Source organism: Giraffa tippelskirchi, chromosome 11, assembly GCF_054371585.1.
Source record: "Giraffa tippelskirchi isolate mGirTip1 chromosome 11, T2T-mGirTip1v1.2.pri, whole genome shotgun sequence".
NCBI classification, from domain to species: domain Eukaryota; kingdom Metazoa; phylum Chordata; class Mammalia; order Artiodactyla; family Giraffidae; genus Giraffa; species Giraffa tippelskirchi.
In genome coordinates this window covers 66,695,409-66,721,041 of record NC_137285.1, presented here as the reverse complement: position 1 = coordinate 66,721,041, position 25,633 = coordinate 66,695,409, and the positions used below count along the sequence as shown (strand labels likewise).

General features: G+C 38.6%; 1 protein-coding gene across 14 annotated transcripts in view; it reads left to right on the top strand.

The window, feature by feature from the left end:
• KLHL2 (kelch like family member 2) overlaps nucleotides 1–25,633 on the top strand; it is a 151,327-nt gene that overhangs the window by 60,604 nt on the left and 65,090 nt on the right. For all 14 annotated transcript variants that reach the window (XM_081543928.1, XM_081543923.1, XM_081543922.1 and 11 more), the window contains one exon: nucleotides 22,816–22,978. In XM_081543928.1, coding sequence (XP_081400054.1) covers nucleotides 22,816–22,978 — 163 coding nt within the window. The remainder of the gene's footprint in view (nucleotides 1–22,815; nucleotides 22,979–25,633) is intronic.

Below are 25,633 nucleotides of genomic sequence, written 5' to 3'. Positions count from 1 at the left end.
CTGATCTTGGGTTTCTTTTGACCGTTTTTATTAGTTTGAGTGCAGAGTCTCATTGTGTCCTGTATCTGGCCTTCAGTAAATGAGTTACTGATTGGTTTCTTTGATTCACATAATGTGTCATCTGGGTAAAATTGCAAAAGATGGTTTAGGCCTAGCAGACTGGACTGTGTGAATTCCGCCCTGGATGCTGCTTGCAGTAACTCTGGCAGTAAAGACATTGGCCTGTGAGGACCTGGGAACGCCTCTCGTGTTTCCTTTAACAGCCGTCACGCTCCAGACATCACCCCTCTCAGACCTCTCACCCCTCATCACACCTCTTGTCCTGCTCATTTGCCATTGTGTGTATTGCTGACTCTTACAGGAATACAGTCAAAGAGTTGTATTTGGTTGTTTTGTTGTTTTTTGGAAGAGGGATGTAGGGGTATCTTGGTATATAAACCCTTATTTTACGCTCCATTGAAAAATACTTGTTTTGGAAAAGTCAGTTTGGAAATAAAATTGGTTAAAATAAGCTACTTTTTCCATAACAAGTATTTTTTAAAATCAAGTACAAAGTAAGGGCTTAACTATTAAGATATACTAAACTGCTGTTTCCTCTATTTTGTGTATTTTTGTCTGTCTGCACTTTAGAGATCTTTCTCCTAAATGCTTTTCACCTTAAGGAAAGAAACAATTCTGGGGAGGTATATGGTGTTCTTATTAATATGAAGCTGAAGTTTTCAATGGTCCTAACTAGAAGCCCTGCTCTGAGTATATCTGCCTTGAAAGTGCTGGCAGTGGGGATAGAACTTTCTGTAATTCAGAGGTTTATTGTTGTGGATAGATTTTCTCATGAGACCTAGAATCATATCTTTTGTCAGGTAGGTAGGTAAACTTCCTTTTGTACATTTCTCTTTTAGTAATAAAGTATAGTCTTAGGATAATATGGTGCTATAGTAAGATACTGTATTAAGTATAGTATCTTACTATTCTGCTTTGGGATTGCATGTTTTATGTAGAATCATACATAGCGCTATAGAATACTGAGCAACTTACTCTTTACAGCTGTCTTTATAGAGTCTGCTGTTGACAGAGCAGGACCATAACCCTGGTTTCCCTGATTCCTAGTTAAGGGTCACTTCTGTGATACCATACAGTCTCCTTATTACGCAAATTTGAAATACACAAAAAAACTGTTTGAAGTGAAAGTTGTTACCTTTGAGTTGGAATGAGGGAAGTAAGTAGTTTGAAAAATTAACTTTAAAGGACCAATAAATGCCACTTTATTAGATAAGTATTAATAATAGGGTTTTAAATTTTGACTGTTTAGGGTTTCCTGATTTTTTTTTTTTTTTGGTATTGCTGTTGTTTTTTGTTTAGGTTTTCAAATTTTGATTTTGATTTTGAGTGGTTGCTTTTAATTATTTTAATAATTTGAGTCAAGTGAATTTTTTTAAGAGAAATAAAAGGAGAATATTTTACCATGACCACACTTTCAATTGAACTTTTTTTTGCTGTTGTTGCTGTTGAATAATTTAAATTACTTGTGTCTAGAGTATACAAAAGTATACACTTTTCCCTTTCACGCACTGGAGAAGGAAATGGCAACCCACTCCAATGTTCTTGCCTGGAGAATCCTAGGGACGGCAGAGCCTGGTGGGCTGCCGTCTATGGGGTCGCACAGAGTCGGACAGAACTGAAGCGACTTAGCAGCAGTAGCAGAGTATACAATCAAATTTTATAAACTTTATAAATCTGGGAACAGAGAAAATAAAGCAAAGGCTGCTATAAAAGTAGTCTTTTAAACTTTTTTGGGGTCATGGAATCTTTGAGAAGCTGATAAAAAACTGAACTTTTTCCCAAGTAAAGTGCACTAAAGCATATATGCATAGAGTTTTGCATACATGTTCAGAGAATTCTTGGACTTTGTCTCCCCTTATCTCCCCACTGAAAATACTTGACTCTGTGTGTGTGTGTGTGTGTATGAAGGGTGTTTACATGGGTTTATTTTCAGTTGTATGCTAGGCATTTTACATATGTCTTTGTTGATATTCATCAGCATAGTAGATAGGTATTACTCCATTTTTCAAATGAGGAGGCTCAGGAGGGTTAAGTAATGATCAGCATCACACAACAACTATTAGGTTGTCATTAACTACTAGTGTTACTTAAAAAGTTTGTGAATTCGAAAATAAAAGCACATTTATAACTGAAAAAAATTTTTTAGTGTCCCCCAAATTATTGAAAGTTTTTTATTCTTCATTTGATGTGTTGATTAACATGTTGAAGAATCCTAAAGGATACTGAATTTTTAAAAACATTCACTTCATTGCTGAATTCTTGGTTTTGTTACATGCATTTTTACTTCTCAGCTTTTGGGTATTTGTTTTGACTTGCTAAAAGTAGGTAAGAGTTTTTCACTTGATGTAAGTGTGAAAAACTAAGGTGAGGCTCTTAATAGACAGTGCCAATGTAAGTAAATGATTTTGTTCCCAAATTAATATTATGAGTGTTTGTCTGCAGAACTTTTGTCATACCAGAATTTAAGAAGCATCTGATATAATTTTGAATGGATTGGTTTTAAACAGTTCGTGAAACTTGTGTGTTGCATAAAGTGAAATTATTTGAGATAGAAAAGCTCATCCCTTTTCAAAAGGAACAGAATTTAAGCAAGAGTTTTTCAAAAGAAACAGATTGGAATGTTTACTACAACCTCAGTACAATAGAAAATTGAACATGGTGTGTCGATTTTCTTGGTTGTGTAGACTAGGATGTCTGTTTGAGATGAGAAGTGTCAGCGGTGTGTCATTGTCGAGCCTTTTACTTGAGGGCTCTTGAAAGGAGGGTATTACAGGAGGGGCTTCCACGGTAGGAGGCCTGTTGATACAGTTGAGCACTTAATCAAAAAAAGGCTATTGAAGTGGAGAAATTATTAAAGAGCACTTGTATACTCTAAATATTTAACCCCAAACATGTTACTGTACAAATTATGCCAGTATTTTGTTGTAAAACTAAGTATGTCCAGCTGCTTGGAAAGACACATGCTTGTTCTTAAAGTACAGCAAGAACTGGGAAACTTGAGGGCTTCCCTGGTGGTCCACTGGTTAAGAATCTGCCTGCCAGTGCAGGGGACACAGGTTCCATCCCAGGCCCAAGAAGATTCCACATATCATGAGGCAACTAAGCCCATGTGCCGCAGCTACTGACCCTGCAGTCCAGAGCCTGTGAGCTGCAACTGCTGAGCCCGCCTGCTGCAGCTACCAAAGCCCTCTCGCCCTCGAGCTTATGCCCTGCAACACGATGTTGTTGTTGTTCAGTCGCTCAGTTGTGTCCGACTCTTTGTGACCCCATGGAGTGCAGCAGGCAAGGCTTCCGTGTCGTTCACCATCTCCCGGAGCTTGCTCAAACTCATGTCCACAGAGTTGGTGATGCCATCCAACCATCTCATCCTCTGTTGTCCCCTTCTCCTGCCTTCAATCTTGCCCAGCATCAGGGTCTTTTCTAGTGAGTCAGCTCTTTGCATCAGGTGGCCAAAGTTTTGGAGCTTCAGCATCAGTCCTTCCAGTGAGTATTCAGGACTGATCTCCTTTAGAGTGGACTAGTTGGATCTCCTTGTAGTCCAAGGGACTCTCAAGATTCTTCTCCAACACCACAGTTCAGAAGCATCAATTCTTCAGTGCTCGTCCTTCTTTATGGTCGAACTCTCACATCCATACATGACTACTGGAAAAACCATAGCTTTGACTAGACGGACCTTTGTTGGCAAAGTAATGTTTCTGCAACAGGATAAGCCATGGCAATGATAAGCCTGTGCACTGCCCTCCACTCGCTGCAACTAGAGAAAGCCTGTTTACAGCAACGAAGACCTAGCATGGCCAGAAATAAATAAATTAAATTAAATTAAAATTAGCAAAAGAACTGAGACACTTGAAAACAAATTCCAGTGCAAAGTCATCTTTGGACTATAGACTTTCTCTGACATTCTTTACACGTCTAATTTGATTAAAAATTTTTTTTGTGGTAACATATTGATCAAATCTTCTCAAGCAGTCAAGTTAGGTTTCACATAAAAGCACTCTTTTTACACTCACATTTCATTGGATTACATATAGTTACTTAAATTACTTCAGTAACAAGTGCATATGTCCCAGACAGATCCAATAATGTGCATGTGTTGGTGAGCTGCAAGTCAGCTGAGAGGAGAGGATGCAGTGTGCAAGCCTGTCGGGTGCACAGAGAGCCACAAGACTTGGTTGGTCAGCCCAGTAGGTTAAGTAGGGGTTAGTAAGGGATGCTCTTTCTATATTTCTGCATTGGATAGACCAACACTGAGATGAGATGCCCGTTGATGAAAATTTATTTTAAAATGGACATTGAAGATACCCAATCAGTTAAACAGACATTGACGGAATATCTGCTCAGTACTCTGGCCTGTGCTTATGGTCCTGATGCTACAAGAAATGAACAAGGAACAAAAAGCGTAATAAATAGAGTATGGCTTTAAGCTGGATTCGAATCTTGGGTTTACTATTTAAACACCGTGTGACCTTGTTCAAAGTCCTTAACTTCTCTGAGCCTGTCTGCAAAAGGGGGATGATTCTGTTCTTTCCTATGTAAGAGCTTGTGGAACATTGTGATTAGATAACTGGTTTATATAGAAATGAGACATGCTGGGACTTCATTAAAAGCCCAGTTTGGATTGAGGTTTGAGCCAGAAATGAATGGAGCTAGGAATAAGGGTGCTAATCCGGGGTGGGACAGGGGCAAGTATTCGATAAATATTTCTTAAGTTGAGAGTGGTATGCATTCCAAATTAAAATGTTCAAGGATGAGTGATAGATTCAGGTATGAATGAGGTGCTTCAGGCTGCATGGCAGTGGGCTCTTGTGGCAGTGGTAATGCCTGCTGTTAGACTGATGACGGCGTCTTTGATCCAGAAAGAGCTGCCCTGAGGGAACAGTGATTCAAGCCTACAGCTTCTAGGTTCTAGCTTGTCTGGAAAGAGGCTTAGTAAGGGCTAGGCATTTATTATGACCAGAGCTAAGTAAGGTTGGTATCATCATGTCTGTATTCCCATCAGGGAGCAGACTGTAAACCTAGAATCTGGGGCTATGCTCAGTCCTATGGGGCTTTAGGGCCACATGTGGCTTAGTAAGCCTGTGGATGTGTTGGGGAGCCTTCTGCATTTAGAACAGCAAGTTTAGTGACAGGCCATAATCACTGATTAGTTTACTAATAAATTTTGCAGTCTTGATCAGGATTAGTTTAGGACTGAAGTTGAAGATCTCAGCCTTTTACGGTCTGCAGCTAGACCAGGCAAGTTCACATAAGGATTAATGACCGTTTTACTGCTGTTCATGGATGACTTGCTCTTTCGCTTTCATCCTTCTCAGCTATTGAGCTTGCTTGTATTTTCCACTGCTGGTGTTGATTCTGATAAATTTCAGTTTTCAATAATAGTTCACTAGAAATTTATGGAACATCTATTTTATGCCAGATAATGTTCCAGGAATTGGCAATGTAATACCAAGTAACACAGACAAGGCTCCTGTCCTGAGAACCTTAAACAACCTATTACTTTCAGCTAATTGGGTGTTTCTAGTGACTATAGATGTGTGTAGTGTTCAGTGTACATCACTGCTAGGATCTAGGTCACTAGTGGTAGCATTAGTAATCAGATGATGGTGTAGTTAATGAGGAATCACAGAGAAGTGGCAGAGGTGGGGATGGGGGTTACTTCTAGTGGGTAAGAGAGGGCTGTAATGAATTGTCATCCCACTATCAAACATGCATTTCTAGTAAGGAATATTGATAGAGTGCCATCAAGTCTAATGTATCTCCACCCTGTGTGGTATCCAGAAAAACTTCTCTTCAGATAACCCATTTCTGAACATTTGATATTCTAGTAGTTCTCTTTCCTACCCTCAAACTCGTGAGGATGTGGCCAATTTGGTATACCAGCCACAGTTCTTACTTAGGCCAAAATTCCAACCAGAGGGCAGAGGACTAGTATTTTTGAACTCTTATCTGTCTCCAGATGGAAATTAGATAACGTTTCTACAATTAATAACATTGTAAAAATTGTTGAAAAAATTCTTATTCTTCAGTTCAGTTGCTCAGTTGTGTCCGACTCTTTGCGACCCCATGGATTGCAGCACGCCAGGCCTCCCTGTCCATCACCAACTCCCAGAGTTTACTCAAATTCATGTCCACTGATTCGGTGATGCCATCCAACCATCTCATCCTCTGTCGTCCCTTCTCCTCCTTTCTTCAATCTTGCCCAAAATCAGGGTCTTTTCAAAAAGAGTCATGCTTTGCATCAGGTGGCCAGAGTATTGGAGTTTCAGCTTCAACATCAGTCCTTCCAATGAATATTCATGACTGGTTTCCTTTAGGATGGACTGGTTGGATCTCCTTGCAGTCCAAGGGACCCTCAAGAGTCTTCTCCAACACCACAGTTCAAAAGCATCAATTCTTCGGTGCTCAACTTTCTTCACCGTCCAACTCTCACATCTACATGACCACTGGAAAAACCATAGCCTTGACTAGACGGACCTTTGTTGGCAAAGTAATGTCTCTGCTTTTAAATATGCTATCTAGGTTGGTCATAACTTTTCTTTCAAGGAGTAAGTGTTTTTTAATTTCATGGCTGTAGTCATAATCTGCAGTGATTGTGGAGCCCAAGAAAATAAAGTCTCTCACAGTTTCCACTGTTTCCCCATCTATTTGCCATGAAGTGATGGGACTAGATGCCATGATCTTAGTTTTCTGAATGTTGAGTTTTAAGCCAACGTTTTCACTCTCCTCTTTCACTTTCATCAAGAGGCTCATTAGTTCTTCTTCACTTTCTGCCATAAGGGTGGTGCACTTTCTGCCATAAGGGTGGTGTAATCTGCATATCTGAGGTTATTGATATTTCTCCTAGCAATCTTGATTCAAGCTTGTGCTTCATCCAGCCCAGCGTTTCTCACGATGTACTCTGCATATAAGTTAAATAAGCAGGGTGACAATATACAGCCTTCACGTACTCCTTTTCCTATTTGGAACCAGTCTGTTGTTCCATGTCCAGGTCTAACTTTGCCTCCTGACCTGCGTACAGGTTTCTCAAGAGGCATGTCAGGTTGTCTGGTATTCCCATCTCTTTCAGAATTTTCCACAGTTTGTTGTGATCCACACAGTCAAAGGCTTTGGTGTAGTCAATAAAGCAGAAGTAAATATTTTTCTGGAACTCTTGCTTTTTTGATGATCCAGTGGATGTTGACAATTTGATCTCTGGTTCCTTTGCTTTTTCTAAATTCAGGTTGAACATCTGGAAGTTCACAGTTCATGTACTGTTGAAGCCTGTCTTGGAGAATTTTGAGCATTACTTTACTAGCGTGTGAGATGAGTGCAGTTGTGTGGTAGTTTGAGCATTCTTTGGCATTGCCTTTCTTTAGGCTTGGACTGAAAACTGACCTTTTCCAGTCCCGTACCACTGCTGAGTTTTCCAAATTTGCTGACATATTGAGTGCAGCACTTTTCACAGCATCATCTTTTAGAATTTGAAATAGCTCAACTGAAATGCCATCACCTCCACTAGCTTTGTTCATAGTGATGCTTCCTAAGGCCCACTTGACTTCACATTCCAGGATGTCTGGCTCTAGGTTGGTGATCACACCATCATGATTATCTGGGTCGTGAAGATCTTTTTTGTATAATTCTTCTGTGTATTCTTGCCACCTCTTCTTAATATCTTCTGCTTCTATTAGGTCAATACCATTTCTGTCCTTTATTGTGCCCATCTTTGTATGAAATGTTCCCTTGGTATCTCTAATTTTCTTGAAGAGATCTCTAGTCTTTCCCATTCTATTGTTTTCTTCTATTTCTTTGCACTGATCGCTGAGGAAGGCTTTTTTTTTATCTCTCCTTGCTATTCTTTGGAACTCTGCATTCAAATGAGTATATCTTTCCTTTTCTCCTTTGCCTTTCGCTTCTCTCCTATTCACAGCTATTTGTAAGGCCTCCTCAGACAGCCATTTTGCCTTTTTGCATTTCTTTTCCTTGGGGATGGTCTTGATCCCTGCCTCCTGTACAATGTCACGAATCTCCATTCATAGTTCTTCAGGCATTCTGTCCATCAGATCTAATCCCTTGAATCTACATCTGACTTCCACTGTATAATCGTAAGGGATTTGATTTAGTTCATACCTGAATGATCTAGTGGTTTTCCCTACTTTCTTCAATTTAAGTCTGAATTTGGCAATAAGGAGTTCATGGTCTGTGCCACAGTCAGCTCCCGGTCTTGTTTTTGCTGACTGTATAGAATTTCTCCGTCTTTGGCTGCAGACAATATAATCAATCTGATTTCAGTATTGACCATCTGGTGAATGTTCATGTGTAGAGTCTTCTCTTGTGTTGTTGGAAGATGGTGTTTTCTATGACCAGTGCATTCTCTTGACAAAACTTTATTAGCCTTTGCCCTGCTTCCTTCTGTACTCCAAGGCCAAATTTGCCTGTTACTCCAGGTATTTCTTGACTGCCTACTTTTGCATTCCAGTCCCGTATAATGAAAAGGACATCTTTTTTGGGTGTTAGTTCTAGAAGGTCTTGTAGCTCTTCATAGAACTGTTCAACTTCAGCATGACTGGTCGGACCGTAGACTTGTATTACCACGATATTGAATGGTTTGCCTTGGAAACAAACAGATCATTCTGTTGTTATTGAGATTGCATCCAAGTACTGCGTTTTGGACTCTTTTGTTGACTGTGATGGCTACTCCATTTCTTTTAAGGGATTCTTGCCCACAGTAGTAGATACAGTGGTCATCTGAGTTAAATTCACCCATTCTAGTCCATTCTAGTTCACTGATTCCTAAAATGTCGATGTTCCCTCTTGCCATCTCCTGTTTGAACACTTCCAATTTGCCTTGATTCATGGACCTAACATTCCAGGTTCCTATGCAATATTGCTCTTTACAGCATCAGACTTTGCTTCCATCACCAGTCACATCCACAACTGGTTGTTGTTTTTGCTTTGGCTCCGTTTCTTCATTCTTTCTGGAGTTATTTCTCCACTGATCTCCAGTAGCATATTGGGCACCTACTGACCTGGGGAGTTCATCTTTCAGTGTCCTGTCTTTTTGCCTTTTCATACTGTTCATGTGCCTTATGTCAAAATAATTTCAAAACTAATTTCTTTGAGAGAGACTATAACTATACTCGTAATCATGGTTTAAGCTTGGTTACAGTCATGTTTGAGATCTGCCCTTTAGTTATTTTGATTGAATGACCAGTTTCCGTTCTCAGCCACACATGTAGAAGTTTCCTGAGTACCAAAGGGGTTCAGTAAAGGAAGGCTCATCTCCAAGGTGAAAAAACATCTACTGAATAGTTTCCCAGATGTTGACAGTGGCATTTTAGCATAAAATTATTCAATTTAGCATATAATACTGCATATTTAAATTATCATTGAACAACTTAGAAGATAATAAGGAACCTGTAGATTGACTCTTTGCTGGAAACTTCATGGCTCAGTGGACTCGGGATAGTTGTCCTATTAGATTTCAAAGCTGAAATCTTGAATTTACTATCAACTTCAATAATGGCTTTGAGTAAGACATTAAGTTTTCTGTCTGATGTACAGCTATTAAATGAGGCTAATAATGATTCAATACCTCATAGAAATGCGGTAAAATGTCACAGCTAGCACTTCTAAAAATACTAAGATGCTCTATTATGTTAGTCAGGCTTCCTAGGTGACTCATTGGTAAAGAATCTGCTTGTTAATGCAGGAGACATGGTTTGGGAAGGTCCTGTGCTAAAGTAGATGGCGACCCATTACAGTATTCTTGCCTGGGAAATCTCGTGGACAGAGGAGCCTGGCAGGCTACATACTTGAGGTCTCAAAAGAGTCAGCTAAGACATAGTGACTAAACAACAACGATGGATGTTAGCCAGAAAATGCAACAGCAGTAAAAGGCCTTGATTCCTTGAGGAAGAACTCATTTGAGATTGTTTGGGATCACTGTATCAAAAGTGCTCGTGTAATCTTTCCCTTACTCTTTATATTTTCACTCTTTATAATCGGCATATATTATTTGTGATCCCACCCAAATAAAGATTCATAATTTGCTATTGATTCCTCTCCACCCAACAAGTCTTGTATATTTGGATTAGTGTGGAAATAGCACTCTGGGATGATTGCGGTACTGTTTTCTATCTTTGATTTACAACAGCCTTTTCCATTGGTTTGACTGTGGTGGCTGGAGACACTTCCCCTAGCAGAATCTATGGAACACTTGCTGTTTTTCCATTGAAGTTCTGTTTCTCTTAGGAAATAGAGAGTAAGTGCCTTGTATCTAAAAGGATTTTTGGTAGATGAAATGCTTGGGAAACACAGTTAACACTTAAAAAATAGTAAAAATGCCTTGAATCAAACCTTTAGGGTTAGTGGTTGTTTATGGCATAGCGATGGAAATCTTACGGGAGTAAATTTATCTGACATTCTAATACCTAGAAATCTGTTAACTTAGTATTTTATCATTTTTCTGAAATACTGATAATTTTAGCTTATTATTATTATGTAGAGGCAAAACTGAATGCTGAATTTCTTTTACATTAAAAATTACTGTAAAATTTTAAATTACTTACAGTTGACTTTTGATCTTATGTATTAGTCACTCAGTCAGGTCTGACTCTTTGCATCCCCATGGACTGTAGCCCACCAGGCTCCTCCATCCATGGGATGTTTCAGGCAAGAATACTGGAGTGGGTTGCCATTTCTTTTTCCAGGAGATCTTCCCAACCCAGGGATCGAACCCAGGTCTCCTGCATTGCAGGCAAACTCTTTACCATCTGAGCCACCAGGGAAGCTTGAGTTTGATCTTAGTTGTATTTTATTGTGTTTTTAGTTAGAACTCCATAAGCCGCATAATTTTAATCAAAATATTTGACCAGGGACTTCCCTGGTGGTCCAGTGGCTAAGACTCCAGGCTCCCAACTCAGGGGCCCCAAGTTCAATCCCTGGTCAGGGAACTAGATCCCACATGCTGCAACTAAGACCTGGTGCAGTCAAATAAAGAAATAAATAAATATTAAAAAAAAAAAAAATTGACCAGTGAGAACATCCAGTTTTTAGTCATGCCAGTTAAATTATGTTTTACTCTATGTAAGTTAAGATATAGAACAGATGAAGAACTTATTCAAAATTTAATATGGAAAAAGTCACTGGGGTCAGCTAGCTTGAGAAAATCTAGAAGCTTTATTATAAGAACATTCTGTAGAACTAGATGGACATCACACTTGAAGTGGTTTGTTAAGTTCTTGTTTGGAGAAAAGCTAATTACTCCAGCTGCTGCTGCTAAGTCGCTTCAGTCGTGTCTGACTCTGTGCGACCCCATAGACGGCAGCCCACCAGGCTCCACCAGGCTCCCCCGTCCCTGGGATTCTCCAGGCAAGAATACTGGAGTGGGTTGCCATTTCCTTCTCCAGTGCATGAAAGGGAAAAGTGAAAGTGAAGTCGCTCAGTCGTGTCCAACTCTTAGCGACCCCATGGACTGTGGCCTACCAGGCTCCTCCATCCATGGGATTTTCCAAGCAAGAGTACTGGAGTGGGGTGCCATTGCCTTCTCCAAGTTACTCCAGAAGCATTAGTAATTATGTTATTTATTATAGATTCATATCATTAAAATATATAATCTTTGAAGATGTCAAGACAGTTGAATCATTTTGCAGTTCATGTTTTAAGAAGCTTCATGTGGTATATACGAGGTATGTATCTTGATGAATAAAAAATAAGTCTACCCTACTTATGATTTAGCATCTTAAAAATAATATTGAATAATTTGAGCAGGGATGAGAAAAATTAGAAATAAGTCAAAATCCTTATCATGTGGGGTTTTTTCCTTGATCTTTGCCTCTTGTTTAGGTATGGAGCCTGCATGGGAGATAGCATGTTTGCATCAGGCATGTGGCAAGTGTGAGGGAAGGGTTTGTCTCACCAAACCAGTTGAGGTGGTTAACCTAGACTTCTTAATTTATCTGTGATTCTGGCATATTTGGTTTGAGATAAGCCAAAGGTTTTATAAACCCTAGCTTTATTGACATAAAACTGTTTACCTTTTGAACCTTGGTGACTAATCCCTTGTCAGGTTAGTAAAATTAATGTGTTCCTCTAGTTTAAGTGTACTTGTGCCTTCCCCTAGGTTGTATAAGTTACAATTATTTTACTTTGTGTCACTAACGTGTATTTATAAGCTGCTGTTTTCAATTAACTTTGTAATGACTAGTGTAGAAATTTGGTCACGTAAATGTTTGATTTTGGGGGAGGCATTACATTCTTATTTTGGATTCTATCAGATGGGATTATTATTTTCCGTTAAAAAATGTGTTTCATAATTTATAAAAACCTTCCATTGACCTTCGGTTAATCTCAGCATTTGCTTAAAGCAATCATTTTCCGCCACTTAGTGGGCTGTAGCTTACATTCCATGGATTTTAACTTTTCAGTTTGCTAAGTTTTAACAAATGCGTATACCGCACCCAGATCAAGATATCGAGCATTTATAACTTCAAGCCTCTTCCCTGTAAATCCCTCACCCCGACTCTAGGGTGATGTGATTTCTATTATAACTGATTAGTTTTGCCTATTGAACTTCATATAAATAGCATCACACAGAATGTACTCTTTTGAGGGTGACATTTTTGGCACAACATAACATTTGTGGAAGTCATTTATGTTATCACATGTTCCAGTAGTTTGTTCCTCTTTATAAATATGCTGAGTATTCTGTTGTATGTATTTATTTCAGTTTTCCATGTATACAGGTAAGGGTTTCCCTGGTGGCTCAGATGATAAAGAATCCACTTGCAATGCGGGAGACCAGGGTTCCATCCCTCGGTCAGGAAGATCCCCTGCAGAAGAGAATGGCTACCCAGTCTAGTGTTCTTGCCTAGAGAATTCCATGGACCGAGGAGCCTGGTGGACTACAGTCCATGGGGTTCCAAAGAGTCGAACATGATATGCGACTAACACTTTCACTTTCACCATGTTGATTAACATATATTTAAAGGTTTTTGGCTGTTATGAAGAAAACTTAAAGCACTCTTATAAGGAGCATTAACAATAACGCTACAATTTAAGTGCTATTTGGGGTCAGGTAGAAGCTATGATTAAGATGGATGATGTTACTTAATTGCCTATTAAATATGTTTTTATTTTTTCTTTGGTTTGCTTCACATGTGCTTTCTTATCATGTATTTTCTCCCTTTTCATTCTCCATTAGAAATTTAATTTTATCTTAGAATCTCTTCTTATGTCTAGGCTTTGAGAAACAAAGTTGAGATATGATGTATGAATATTGATTGCAGACAGAGTTGAGAGGAGAGAGTGTAGAATAATTTCTGATGAAAAATAACATGTACCTGAAAAGAGTTATTTATTTCAGGAGTAAGAGTGCATTATGCAGGAGAGAGTTTTGATTTAGCGTTATATTTAGCAAAAAACAAAAAAAATCTTTAAAAATGATTAGCAATCTCTTCAGCATTGAAAAAAAAATCCCATTGAAATAAATTTGGTAATTTGTGGATCTTCTGAATAATACAAAACAATTTAGAAAGACGATGGAAAAGTAATAGGCATAAACAAAAGGAGCGAGAGGGAGAGAAGAGAGGAAGGAGAGGAGGAGGAGGTGCAGTGTATCAGTGAGTCATGCTGTGCCGTCCCGTGACCCAGCTGTTGTTCTGTTAAGACGGAGATCTTGCTTAATTTGGAACTTACTGAGCAGTGATGGTTGGATAAAATACTCTCCCATTTTAGTCAACATTACAGATTTTGGTACAAGGAAGAAATACTTTTTGGTAGAAAAATAATGAACCCTTGGTAAAGGATTTCTCAAATGGATCATATTGAGATTTTCATTTTTCACTTAAAAATTTTCCGATTTTCAAGCACGTTTGAATGAAAGTTTAACCCAGTCCTGTATTTATAATGCTTTGGATGATTATTTGTGTGTAGGCCAGATAACCGACACACAAAACGGACAATGACTATAAACTGTTTTGACAGTTGTATTTGGCAGCTAATTTGGTTATTGTCATTCACAGTTGTAAATATATGCAGCACCAACTAAGTAGTCCCCGATATTAAGAGATGGTCTGTTCTTTGAGTTAACTGATAATCTTTTAAACTTGTTTCTGTTTTAATTAAAAAAAGTATTTTTGAGGCCCACTGGTAGCACTTGTCAGTTCCTGTTTTCTTGTTTAGATAGTGACTTGAGGCCTCACCTCACAGCCATGATTTAACCAGCTTAAGTTCTGGTTTTGAAGGTAATTATTTGTGAAATTCTGAGGTTGTTGAAAGGAAGAATCTTGGAGGATCTGATGGAGATACAGAAGAGAATTTTGACCTATAGGAGTAAAACATATGTTCAGTTTGTCGAGAGACCAGCAGTCATGTTTTTTTATTTGTGGTGATTTTAGAGAGGAGAGACTAAAGGAGAGGAGATTAAAGTGGATTAATTCTGAGTAATGATAGGAAAACTGGAATGAAATATTCATTTTGGAAGAGGGGGTTACCTGCCTTCTGTGTTCCAGTTACTTTGCTAAATGCTGAAATGCTGACCTCATTTAGTTTTTGTAACCTCCTGGACAGAGGGTTGTTTTTTTCTTTTTTTACACATCAAATAATTGCAACTTTGAGTGGTTTGACTTTCTAGGATGACATGGTGAGTATGTTGCTCCTACAGCCTTCATGGCCAGAGTTCTCTGACTCTGGAGCTTGTGAGTAGTTTCCATTCTCCATTCTTTTCACATAACTCCATTCTGCCCCTGAAGCTGTACAGGAACTCAGTAATAGATTGGGGATTAGTATCTGTGGCTCCTAAGTGCTGTCATACCTGTGAACTTTAGACTCTGAGATCCAGAGACCACTGTGAAGGACAGAAGAACTTGAGTGATGGAAACTCCACAAACCCCTACTAAACCCCTACTAATTTTAGAATCCAGGTTCTAGGGTGGCTGGTCACTTCCAAATCCCCAGAATTTAGACTAGTGATTGGTATTAATCAGAAGCTTGATAAACAATTGTCAGATGAATAATGAGGGAATGCCTGTAGGATAGGCTGGCCCTGTGTGATAAATGAGGCTGAGACAAGCAAGACATCCTGGCAGGACAGAAGGAAGATACCTGGGAACAACCATTCTGTATCTTCTGGGCACGATTTTAGTTTCTTGGAGAAGTGGTCAGTGCGTACTAAGTAGGGTCCACTGGGAAGAGAGCCCTAGATAGAGGCATCGAGGGGCACGTGAACTAGAACTGGGTCTGGAGAGGGGAGCATCAGTGTCCAGGGCCACATCAGTGTGGGCAGAAATAAATGTCCAGTGGATCGAGCTGCTTATTAGAGCTGAGACGTTCTCTCTGCTTAGAGATAAGATTAGATTCATATCCAAAGCTACCAATTATGAAACTTATGGATGCAAGGGCGGGAAGGCAAGTTGGCATTGAAAGGCCCTCCTTATTTATATCCACTGTGTGTCAAGAGGAATGAATCATGTGTGAATGTTCAGTGTTTTGTTTATTTGGCATTGTCTTATGTCCCTTGAGATTAAAGCAAATGTAATTGATGTCCATTAAACTGTTACTAATGTGACTGTAGGTTAAAGCTGTATATTCATTTACTTTTATAATATGATTGTATCTTATTGCAAATATTTTAGAAATATTAGTGTGTTCAACCATTATTAGTCTTCATTGTCATTGATTATAATATTTCATTATGTGAATGTAACCTAATTTAGTAAATTGCCATACTGTTAAACCTTTAGTTTTTTTCCCCATACTCTAATAAGTAATGCTAAAGTAGAATTCATGGATATAGAGCCTATTTCATTTTTTGAACTGTTTTCTCAAGGTAGAATTCCAGAACATACTTTCAGGGCCAAAGACTTTAAACTTTTATTTTTTTGGTAACTCTTGATGACTGTTGCCTATTTCCTTTCTAAAAGAACTGACTAATTTACAGTGACAGCAGAAATGAGCTAGGGGCCAAGGCTTACTATACCTTGAATGTTTGATGTTAATCATTTTTAATCAATAGTCATAAAATACTTTCATTTTAATTTACATTTATTTGATGAGTAGTGAGGTATCAAATATATTTCCTATTTTTGTATATTGTGTTGCTCTTTTCCAAATTGTCCCTGATTATATCTTTTACTTTTAGAATATTTGATGTGAAAAGAAAGCCATTTTATGTTTATTGTGAATAATCTGGCATAGAATGTCATCTTATGAGGGAGGAGAAATTGTGGCATCTCATTGTAACGGTATTGGATGTTCACAGAACAGAAGCCTTGAATCAGCGCTAGTGTGCTTCTCTGGTCATGGGTCAGGCAGGGTTGAGTGGTTGACCAATTTTTAAAATGTTTTCAACAATTCTGCAGGCAGATGCTGTCTTCATTGTGAATTTGAGCCAGCAGCTATGAAAAGGGTAGTATAAGAGGGACTTTCATTCTGTCTGAAAGCTGTATTGCTCCCATACTTTTTCTTTTCATGCTTCCTTTGCCTTTCCCCATCATTTATTATATCATGGAAGTGACATCAATTACAAATATGTTCTGCATAAGAGTCAGCCGCTTGTGAAACTTTTACCTCTGGAAGAAATTTTTCCTGGAAGGTGATATGTTATTGACTCTAAATATGAATTAATAATAAGATGGTTTTTCTTTTGACCCTGCTGGCAGTAGCTCTCCCAAGGGATGAAGCTTGGGTATGGGATGTGTTGGGAGGTGAGGTAAGTGTATTGAGAGAATGAAATGAAACACTTAGCAGGAAAGACAGATTGGGGTGGAAAATCATAGCTGGGTGCACAGAGCAGAAAGCTGGCTGCCTGTGGCCGGGCTTGAGGGCTTTGAGACATAGCAGTGCATTTGAGGGGAAGCCCTGGGGGCTCAGTGGGAAAGAATCCACCTGCCCATGTAGGAGACGCAGGAGATGTGTGTTCGATCCCTGGGTGGGGAAGAACCCCCAGAGAAGGACATGGCAACCCACTCCAGTATTCTTGCCTAGAGAATCTCATGGACAAAGGAGCCTGGCGGGTTACCATCCATGGGGTGGCAAAGAGTTGGACACGACTGAGTGACTGAACACACACACAGCACAGTGTGAATGAGGTGACAGGATGCCAGAGACACACATTTCCTATTTCAAAACTCTGTCCCCAGCCAGGCCTACATCCCACAAAGAGGAAGGAAACTTTCTTCTTCCTTCTTTGCACCTACTGCCCCCTGAGGTCATAGCCATCAAGAAGTATTGCTATGTTCATTGCTATTGTGGTGTGTAACTATTTTTAATACTGTTTCTATGAGTAAATGTGCAAGGTGTGTCACATAGCCAAGTACAAAAATAAAATTGTGGCATATGACTTACTTATAACTTGGGGACTAAAGGGAGATTTTAATTTTTATTTATTTTAAAAATTTTATTACTAATTTTTCGGCTGTGCTGAGTCTTCATTTCTGCACATGGGCTTTCTCTTATTGTAGCCAGTGGGGTTTACTTTGTTACAATGCACAGGCTTCTCATTGTGGTGGCTTCTCTTGTTGCAGGGCATGGGCTCTAGGGTGCGTGGGCTTCAGTAGTTGTACTTCCTGGACTTGAGAGCACAGAATCAATAGTTGCGGTGCTGCATGTAGAATCTCCCCAGACTGGGGATGGAACCCATGTCTCCAGCATTGGCAGGCAGACTCAACCACTGGAAAGAAAGTGACAGTGAAGTTGCTCAGTCGTGTCCAACTCTTGGTGACCCCATGGACTGTAGCCAACCAGGCTCTTCAGTCCATGGAATTTTCCAGGCAAGAGTACTGGAGTGAGTGGCCATTTCCTTCTTCAGGGGATCTTCCTGACCCAGGTATCGAACGCGGGTCTCCCACATTGCAGGCAGGCAGATGCTTTACCATCTGAGCCACCAGGGGAGCTACCCTAACCACTACCTTAGCTACTGGACAACCAGGGAAATCCCAGATTTCAGAAGAGGTATGCTAATGAAAGTTACAGGTTATATTTCATAATGAAGCTTTTTTAGTCTAACAACATACAGCTTCCTTAACTTGGGGGATAATTTCTACCCTCTGCTCACGCCCTTTGGATAGCTGTTTTCCTTGTTTTCACATTATTCCTGGCATACAAGGCCCTGGCACTTTAAACAAACAGGTTCTTCTGATATGGTTATAAGATGGCTGCGAAATTAATAAAAATTTGCTTTTTGGCAGTGCACTAACTGTAATGTTAACAGTGACTGAGCTGTGAGCATCATGTAAGCATCATTCCTAGACATCTGGAAATCTTACATCCATGGAATAATCAGAACCTGTGGTAGTGTCTTCTAATAAACATCCCTTAAGGGCTCAGGATTTAAAAGATTTACTACATAAATTATTTCACTCTGTAGAGTAGGTGCCCAAACTAAAAATAAACTGCATATCCTAATAGCCAGGCAGAAGGCGTGTACTTGTCTAAGCGAGACATCTTATATGTAATTTGGCTTGTCAGATAATGTGAAGTAGGATGGAAGCTTCTTACTTTAAAATGTGCAGCTGGTGTAAGATGTCATATGGGTGCTTATTGTTTGGCTCGGGTGTGTTCCATGTCTGATGTTCCACTTGTCTTCAGGAATCCTTGGTAGCTTTCCCCTTATTTCTTTGTTCATTGCAGAAAACATCTCCACAGTATAAGATGTTTAGCCTTTATGTGTCTCCATTAGCTGGAAATCAACATATCTAGATGGAAAATTTTCTTTCTGCTTAACAAAATGATAACATATGAAGTTAAGTTTATTTAATCAGCTATCATGTTCCTCTGAGCACTTAAAGAGATGCTATTCATATGAACAAGAAAAGGAATGTGTAGAACCTCTTAAGGCTCTACAAAACACTGGCTTGAGAAAGACTAAAGGTCTTTCAACCTCACAATACTCAGAGGACAGGCCAAACTGTGGTAGTCTCTGGTGAGTGTGGTAGTCACTAAATAAACAGCTGCCTTACCACTGTGAGATTGGCTAGAATTCTAGAGATGCAGGAAGGCATTTCTTTCTTTGGCTGCATTGGGTCTTTGTGGCAGGTAGGATCTCCGTTGCTGTGTACAGGCTTCTCTAGTTGCTACACACAGGCTCAGTTGTTGCTCCATGGCATGTGGGATCTTGGTTCCCAGACCCAGGATTGAACCCATGCCCCCTGCATTGGAAGGTGGATTCTTAACCACTGAACCACCAGGAACGTTCCCAGAAAGGCATTTCTTTACTTGCTTCTTCCTGACTTTTGTTAGAATGTGACTATTTAAATGGTGCAGATTTATTATTGAAATTTTAGAAAATAGAAATCAAAAGAAGAAAATAGAAAAGCCTCCATACTGCTGTTAACCAGAGGTAATCCCAAATAACAATTGCGGACTATTCCTCTAGTATTATCTCTGTGATCATGTATATGTGTGCTTACAAGAAGGAGACTGTCTAAAAATTAGATTTTTTTACACTAAATATATTAGGAACAGATGTCCTAGTCATTAATTATTCATCTACTATATCTCTTTAATTCAGTGGGCCCTCCATATCTTCAGGTTCCACATCTGCTGATTCAACCAATCACCACAGGTTAAAAATTAAAAAACAACACCAATTTCAGGAAGTTCTAAGAAGCTTTCTGCTGGCAGCTGTTCACATAGCATTTCAGTGAGATGTTGTTGCCTGTCAAGTGCCAAGTGTTTTCCTCTTATTTCTTTGCATTGATCACTGAGGAAGGCTTTCTTATCTCTCCTTGCTATTCTTTGGAACTCTGCATTCAGATGGCTATATCTTTCCTTTTCTCCTTTGCTTTTTGCTTCTCTGTTGAACTTTAGTCCTAGTAAAATTGTATCATAAAACTAAGGTGTTTTGAAGGATTTATTGATAAAAGGAAATATAAATGAATTCATTTTTTATATTTTACTAACATTTATAGTGTGTATTGCCACCATAATAATTACATGTGAATTTCTAGCCATGTGGCCAACAATTAAGATAACTTTTATATCCCTGGCCTTGTTATATCCTTTCCAGATCTGGGATTCAACAGTTTTATGAGTTTATGTTGGATAGGTCTAGACTTGGTAATGATGAAGTTGAAACTGGTGAAGCAAAATACATTTTTAAAAGTCTACTATAGCTGTTTTTTTATATAGATGTATGTATAAATGTGAGTGGGTATGTATATGTTACCATGTGTGTGTGAGTGTGTGTGTGCATTCAGTTGCATCTGACTGTTTGCAATCCCATGGACTGTAGCCTGCCAGGCTCCTCTGACCGTGGAATTTTCCTAGCAAGAATACAGGAGTAGATTGCCATTTCCTCTATCAGGCGATCTTCCCAACCCAGGGATCTAACCTGCATCTCCTGCATTGGCAGCTGGATTCTTTACCACTCAGCCAGCTGGGAAACCTGTATGTTAGCATAGTGTCAACCAATTGCTGATTTTTTTTTCGTTTAAGAATATATCTTAGAAATTGTCCTATTCATATAATTTCCTCATTATTGTATACAGAGTGTTCCATCGAATGGATGAACACCAGTGTTTAACCAGTCTCCTTATGGTGGGCATTTAGGCTTTTTTATAACTTCTGTTGTTACCCATACTGTAATGAATGTTGTGTGTATGTGTGAGCTTTTGTGCATATGTTAGTGTATCTGTGCTTCCCTGGTGGCTCAGATGGTAAAGCGTCTGCCTGCAATGTGGGAGACCCGGGTTTGATCCCTGGGTCGGGAAGATCCCCTGGAGAAGGAAATGGCAACCCACTCCAGTACTTTTGCCTGGAAAATTCCATGGACGGAGGATCCTGATGGGCTATAGTCCGTGGGGTCGCAAAGAGTCAGACACGACTGAGCAACTTCACTTTCTTTCTTTCTTTAGTGTATCTGTAGGTTAAGTTGCTGTATTGGAGGATATGTGCATTTGTAATTTTGAATAAATAGAAAAATTGCTCTTCATGGAGATTGAACCAGTGTACACACCCACCAACAATGTGTGGGTGAACTTGCTTCTGCCTGACTGCTTTCCCCCTCAAGGATTCCTGTCTTTCTGTATTACAAAGCAGTTTGCATACTACTATATTACACTATGTTGTCTCTGGGAAAATGCTGATTAGATGGGTGATCATTACCATTTTTACAGATTTCATAGAGATTGAATTTTACACAGAAGACCACTTCCTTAATATATGTGTTTGCTAAATTAAATGGCCAGACAGTTAAGCGTCATGGAATGTACTTTACATTGCTTCAGAGCATAATTACAGCAGTGTAGAAAAACTCCAGTTTGCAAATTGTCAGTCTTCCATGGAGATACATTCCCATAACATAATGAAGCACACTATCCATATTATATAAAAGATTTGAGTATAAACAGAGTTATTTGCATTTTATTTCTTCTGTTCAGAAAGAAAAGGCATTATCACCAGATACTGTTTTCATAATTTTCAGAAAAAAGTTATTTAGTTGGTGGAGTTGAACTAAAAAACACAAAAAGTCGTCCTCTTAACCCTTGATTCATGGTTATTTGACTGTATATGTGGACACACACACAGTTTTTAGCTCAGAGAGTTAAAGCTGCTATGGTTCCTTTAAGAAAATAAAGCAGTTTGTATTACAGAAAGACAGAGATACACTTTTTCTCATCTACATTTAGGACTTACTGTATATATTTAGGAAAATTTTGAAGGATGTTTTAAACTACTATCTCTTCTCATTTTCTCTTTGGGCCGCAGCTTGGAATATATGAAAATCAGTTCCTGAAGGAACTTAGAACTTACTTAATTTTTATGCTAATGTGCCCAGGTCACCTTTTCTAAAATTGACTATTGTTCTAATAGTTTTCCCCCCACCTTTTTGGCTTTTATAGAAGGATTTGCCAACTTCTTTTTTATAAAGTTTTCCAATTTGACTTTCCAGTATGGTCCTTTTACATAGCATTGTACTAATTTACGTACAAGTAAAAATGTTTCCATTATTGGCCTATTTGAAAAGTAATTGTGTTGGATATCATATTTGTAGTGAAGGCACTGGTTAAATCCCAAAGAATAACCTAATTAATACAGAGTCTCGTGGAGTTAATGAAATAACAATATAAATTAAAAAGTTATTATGAATTACTCCCTTTGTTTTCTTTTTTAGCACAGGTATTTCAGAGAAGTTGCTTGCATTTAGACTGTTGAGTTTTAAATTGTTCTACCCTGCTAAGGAAAGTAGTTTGTGGTGTTACTATTGTAATAACAAAAAGATGAAGCTTTGGTGTGGCATATATTACTCTGTGGGCTTTCCTGGTGGCTCAGACAGTAAAGAATCTGCCCGCAATGTGGGAGATCTGGGTTCAATCCCTGGGTTAGGAAGACCCCCTGGAGGAGGACATGGCAAGCCACTTCAGCATTATTACTGTGTGCTCACCCCTTCTTCACAAATCACTGAATCTCATGACTACTCTAAGGGAAGAAAATCATTTTCATGGAACCATAGCACCCCCTAGCAGCGTAATAATTTATGTTTTTAAAATTGAAGGGAACATTTGTTTAGGTCTATAAAAAGAATTGTTAATCTAATATAATCTGATGTCTCTTATATTCTTATGACCAAGAAGAGACCTTTGAAAGATTCCATAGAAATTATGGGGATTGGAAGGAGGCATCATCCTTTTTGCAAATAATACTTGCCTTACTTTTCTATGGGATGCTGGGGTCTGGGTGTAGATCTTGAGCTGTGGCTGAATCTCTGAGTCCTCTGTAGATAAATGAAGAGTAAACTTCTAGTTAGTTGGCTAACCATGCTCACTTGTTGTGTTACAGGTACTTCTCCCAGCAGCTGGTCTGTTACAGTTACAGGATGTGAAGAAGACTTGCTGTGAATTTTTGGAATCTCAGCTTCACCCTGTCAACTGCTTAGGAATCCGGGCTTTCGCTGATATGCACGCATGCACGGACCTCCTAAACAAGGCCAACACCTATGCAGGCAAGTGGAATAAATCTCAACTGAATTTGAGACAGAAAGAATCTAGAACTCTTGATTTCTAATATGATTCTATAGTGATTTCTGGAAATTTGTCTCATTTTTTGGATCTACACTTTATAAAAATACATTTAAAATCTTTTACTGGTATTATAGCACTGCATAATTGAAGCATACTCATAGAATTCTGAATTTAAAAGAAAAACATAAACTGTACGTGATATTAGGCCTAAATGATAGAGTAGGGATATAAAAAAGTGTTTACATATGAAATTAAGTAATTTTATCCCTGTGGCTTTTTGCAGCCTTTTCTTGCATCCAAAAAAGACAATTTGTAGCTTAAACATTTTCAAAGCAATGAAATCTAGTTGACAGTGAGTAGAGGAGAAATGTTGACTCCAACTAGAGGCAGCCCTCTCCTTAGATTAAGCGCTGGTTTTCAGGACCTCCTGGTGGCATCCTCTTCCTATAGTGGGTGGAGGCCTGTGGCTGTCCAGTCACGAGCAGGTTATTGTCACAGCTTTGGGTGTAGCTAAAGTACACAGGAGTAACTTATAATTTATTTAGCTCTGAGTTTATAAACATTTAAAAAATTCATATTAAAAGTGATTAAGAAGTTTCTAATTTAAAAAAAAACATTTTCTAGACAATAAATCTGGTGAAAGATACAGTCCCACTTCTCCGCCCTGTATCTGTGAGACCCAGTAGGAGCAAGTTACTAAAGAACCTTCCCAGACTGCTGCCCCTTAGTAAATTGTAGGGCCCCAACTTCCTGCACCCTTCAAATGCAAAAGCCCCTCATCTAAACTCTACTCCACTCTGCTTACTCTGATAACTAAGGAACACAGACACAGGCAAGACACAGAGTATCTAACAGGAGCTTTATTCCTAGAATCCCTATTGCATTTATCAGAGAAATAGTACAAAGCGGTTAGTTGGGGGGGGGGGGGGCGGGGAGTGCTGCAGTAAACCATAATAGGTCCAGTAATTTTGAAATTTATAGATTTCTCTGGGGTGGCCTGATTGGTTTAACTACCCTTGGTAAAATTGTTTCAGTGGGAAAATGTGATCTGAGTCCCAGAATGCTTAGTTACAGATAAACTTTTAGAATATAATTTCTGTAAGTTGGGGAATACATATAACATGTAGCAATATTCATATAGTCCTTTTGAGTAGGATGAGGTATTTTAAGAAAACCAAACACAAATTTGTGTTTATTGATGTGTTCCAGTGCAACCAGTTCTGTTCTTCAGCTGAATACAAATCCATTAGATGCCTTAATTGCTAGGCGTAATGCACCTGTTCTAAGTGATTTATATTAGGAAAGTCGAGGAGGCTTTGTGCATTTTTTTGAATAGTTTTTTCTATGTGAAACAATCGCTAGTTAATATCTTTCTTGGACTGCTAGTTGCCCTTTGTACTTGATAAATGTTACTGAGTTTTAAGAAATAGAAAGAGAAGGAATAAAGTAGAATTAATGCAAAAAATGTCCATACATAGTTCTCACGCTGTGGTAGAACTCTTAGTTTTACTCATATCAGAACCAACTCACTTACTGTGTTTTAGAAGACAATAAGATTTTATTATTTCTTTCTCTTCTTTACAGTTTTAAATTTATTGTAGTATATGACAGAATGTCAACAATTTTCTACTAGAATTACAACACTTCTACCTCTTAGTATACAGACTCTTTCTACATAATTATGCCAAGAATTTTTTATGAAAAAATTATCACTTTCAATGAAATTACAAAGAAAATTTGATTTCTCATATTTATACACTATAATTTTAAATCAAAGTCTAATTTTAAAAGATGTACTGCTTTTTATACCATGCATCTGAATCTTAAAATTGCTTAGGTTTCTAAGTAACATTTTATAGCATCTTTTATTATGAAAAGTTGCAACCATGCAAAAATAGGATAGTACTCACTACCCAACACTGAGAGTTGTCAATTCATGGATAATTTTATTTTAACTACACACTTCTTGACTTCTCCCTCCTATGTTATTATTTTTTATGTAAACTTTTTAGTGCAGACTAGTAAACATGTAAAGTATGCAAGTTAGACATCTACAGCTTGTTGAATTTTTTGAATTCTTGTATTATTTGGGAGCAATTCAGTCATATTATTTCATCTACATATTTCTTATACTTTTAAAGAAATAAAATTGCAGTGACCAACTTCATATAGTCAACTATTTCCATAACTTTGGTGTATTGATAACTAGCTGCAGGAAACTTTCTAAAATAAATGTGCATGCATACTCAGTCACTTCAGTCATGTCTGACTCTTTGCAACCCTGTGGACTGTAGTCCACCAGGCTCCTCTGTCCATGGGATTCTCCAGGCAAGAGTACTGGAATGGGTTGCCATGCCTTCCTCCAGGGGATCAAACCCGTGTCTCCTGCATTGCAGGCAGCATTCTTTACCCACTGAGCCACCCGGGGTGCTCTTTCTAAAATAAATAATCCAGTATAATACTAAACTAAAGCAGTTGTTCTTCATGGTGAAAATATCTGAATGTTGTTTATATCTTAAGCAAACAGAAGGTAAAGAGTCAACACAGGAAGATACCTGGAGTTCTCTTTTTCTGCCATAATAATTGTTTTTCAATCCCTTCCTCGTTTATTTTTACAATTCAAGCACTTACATGTC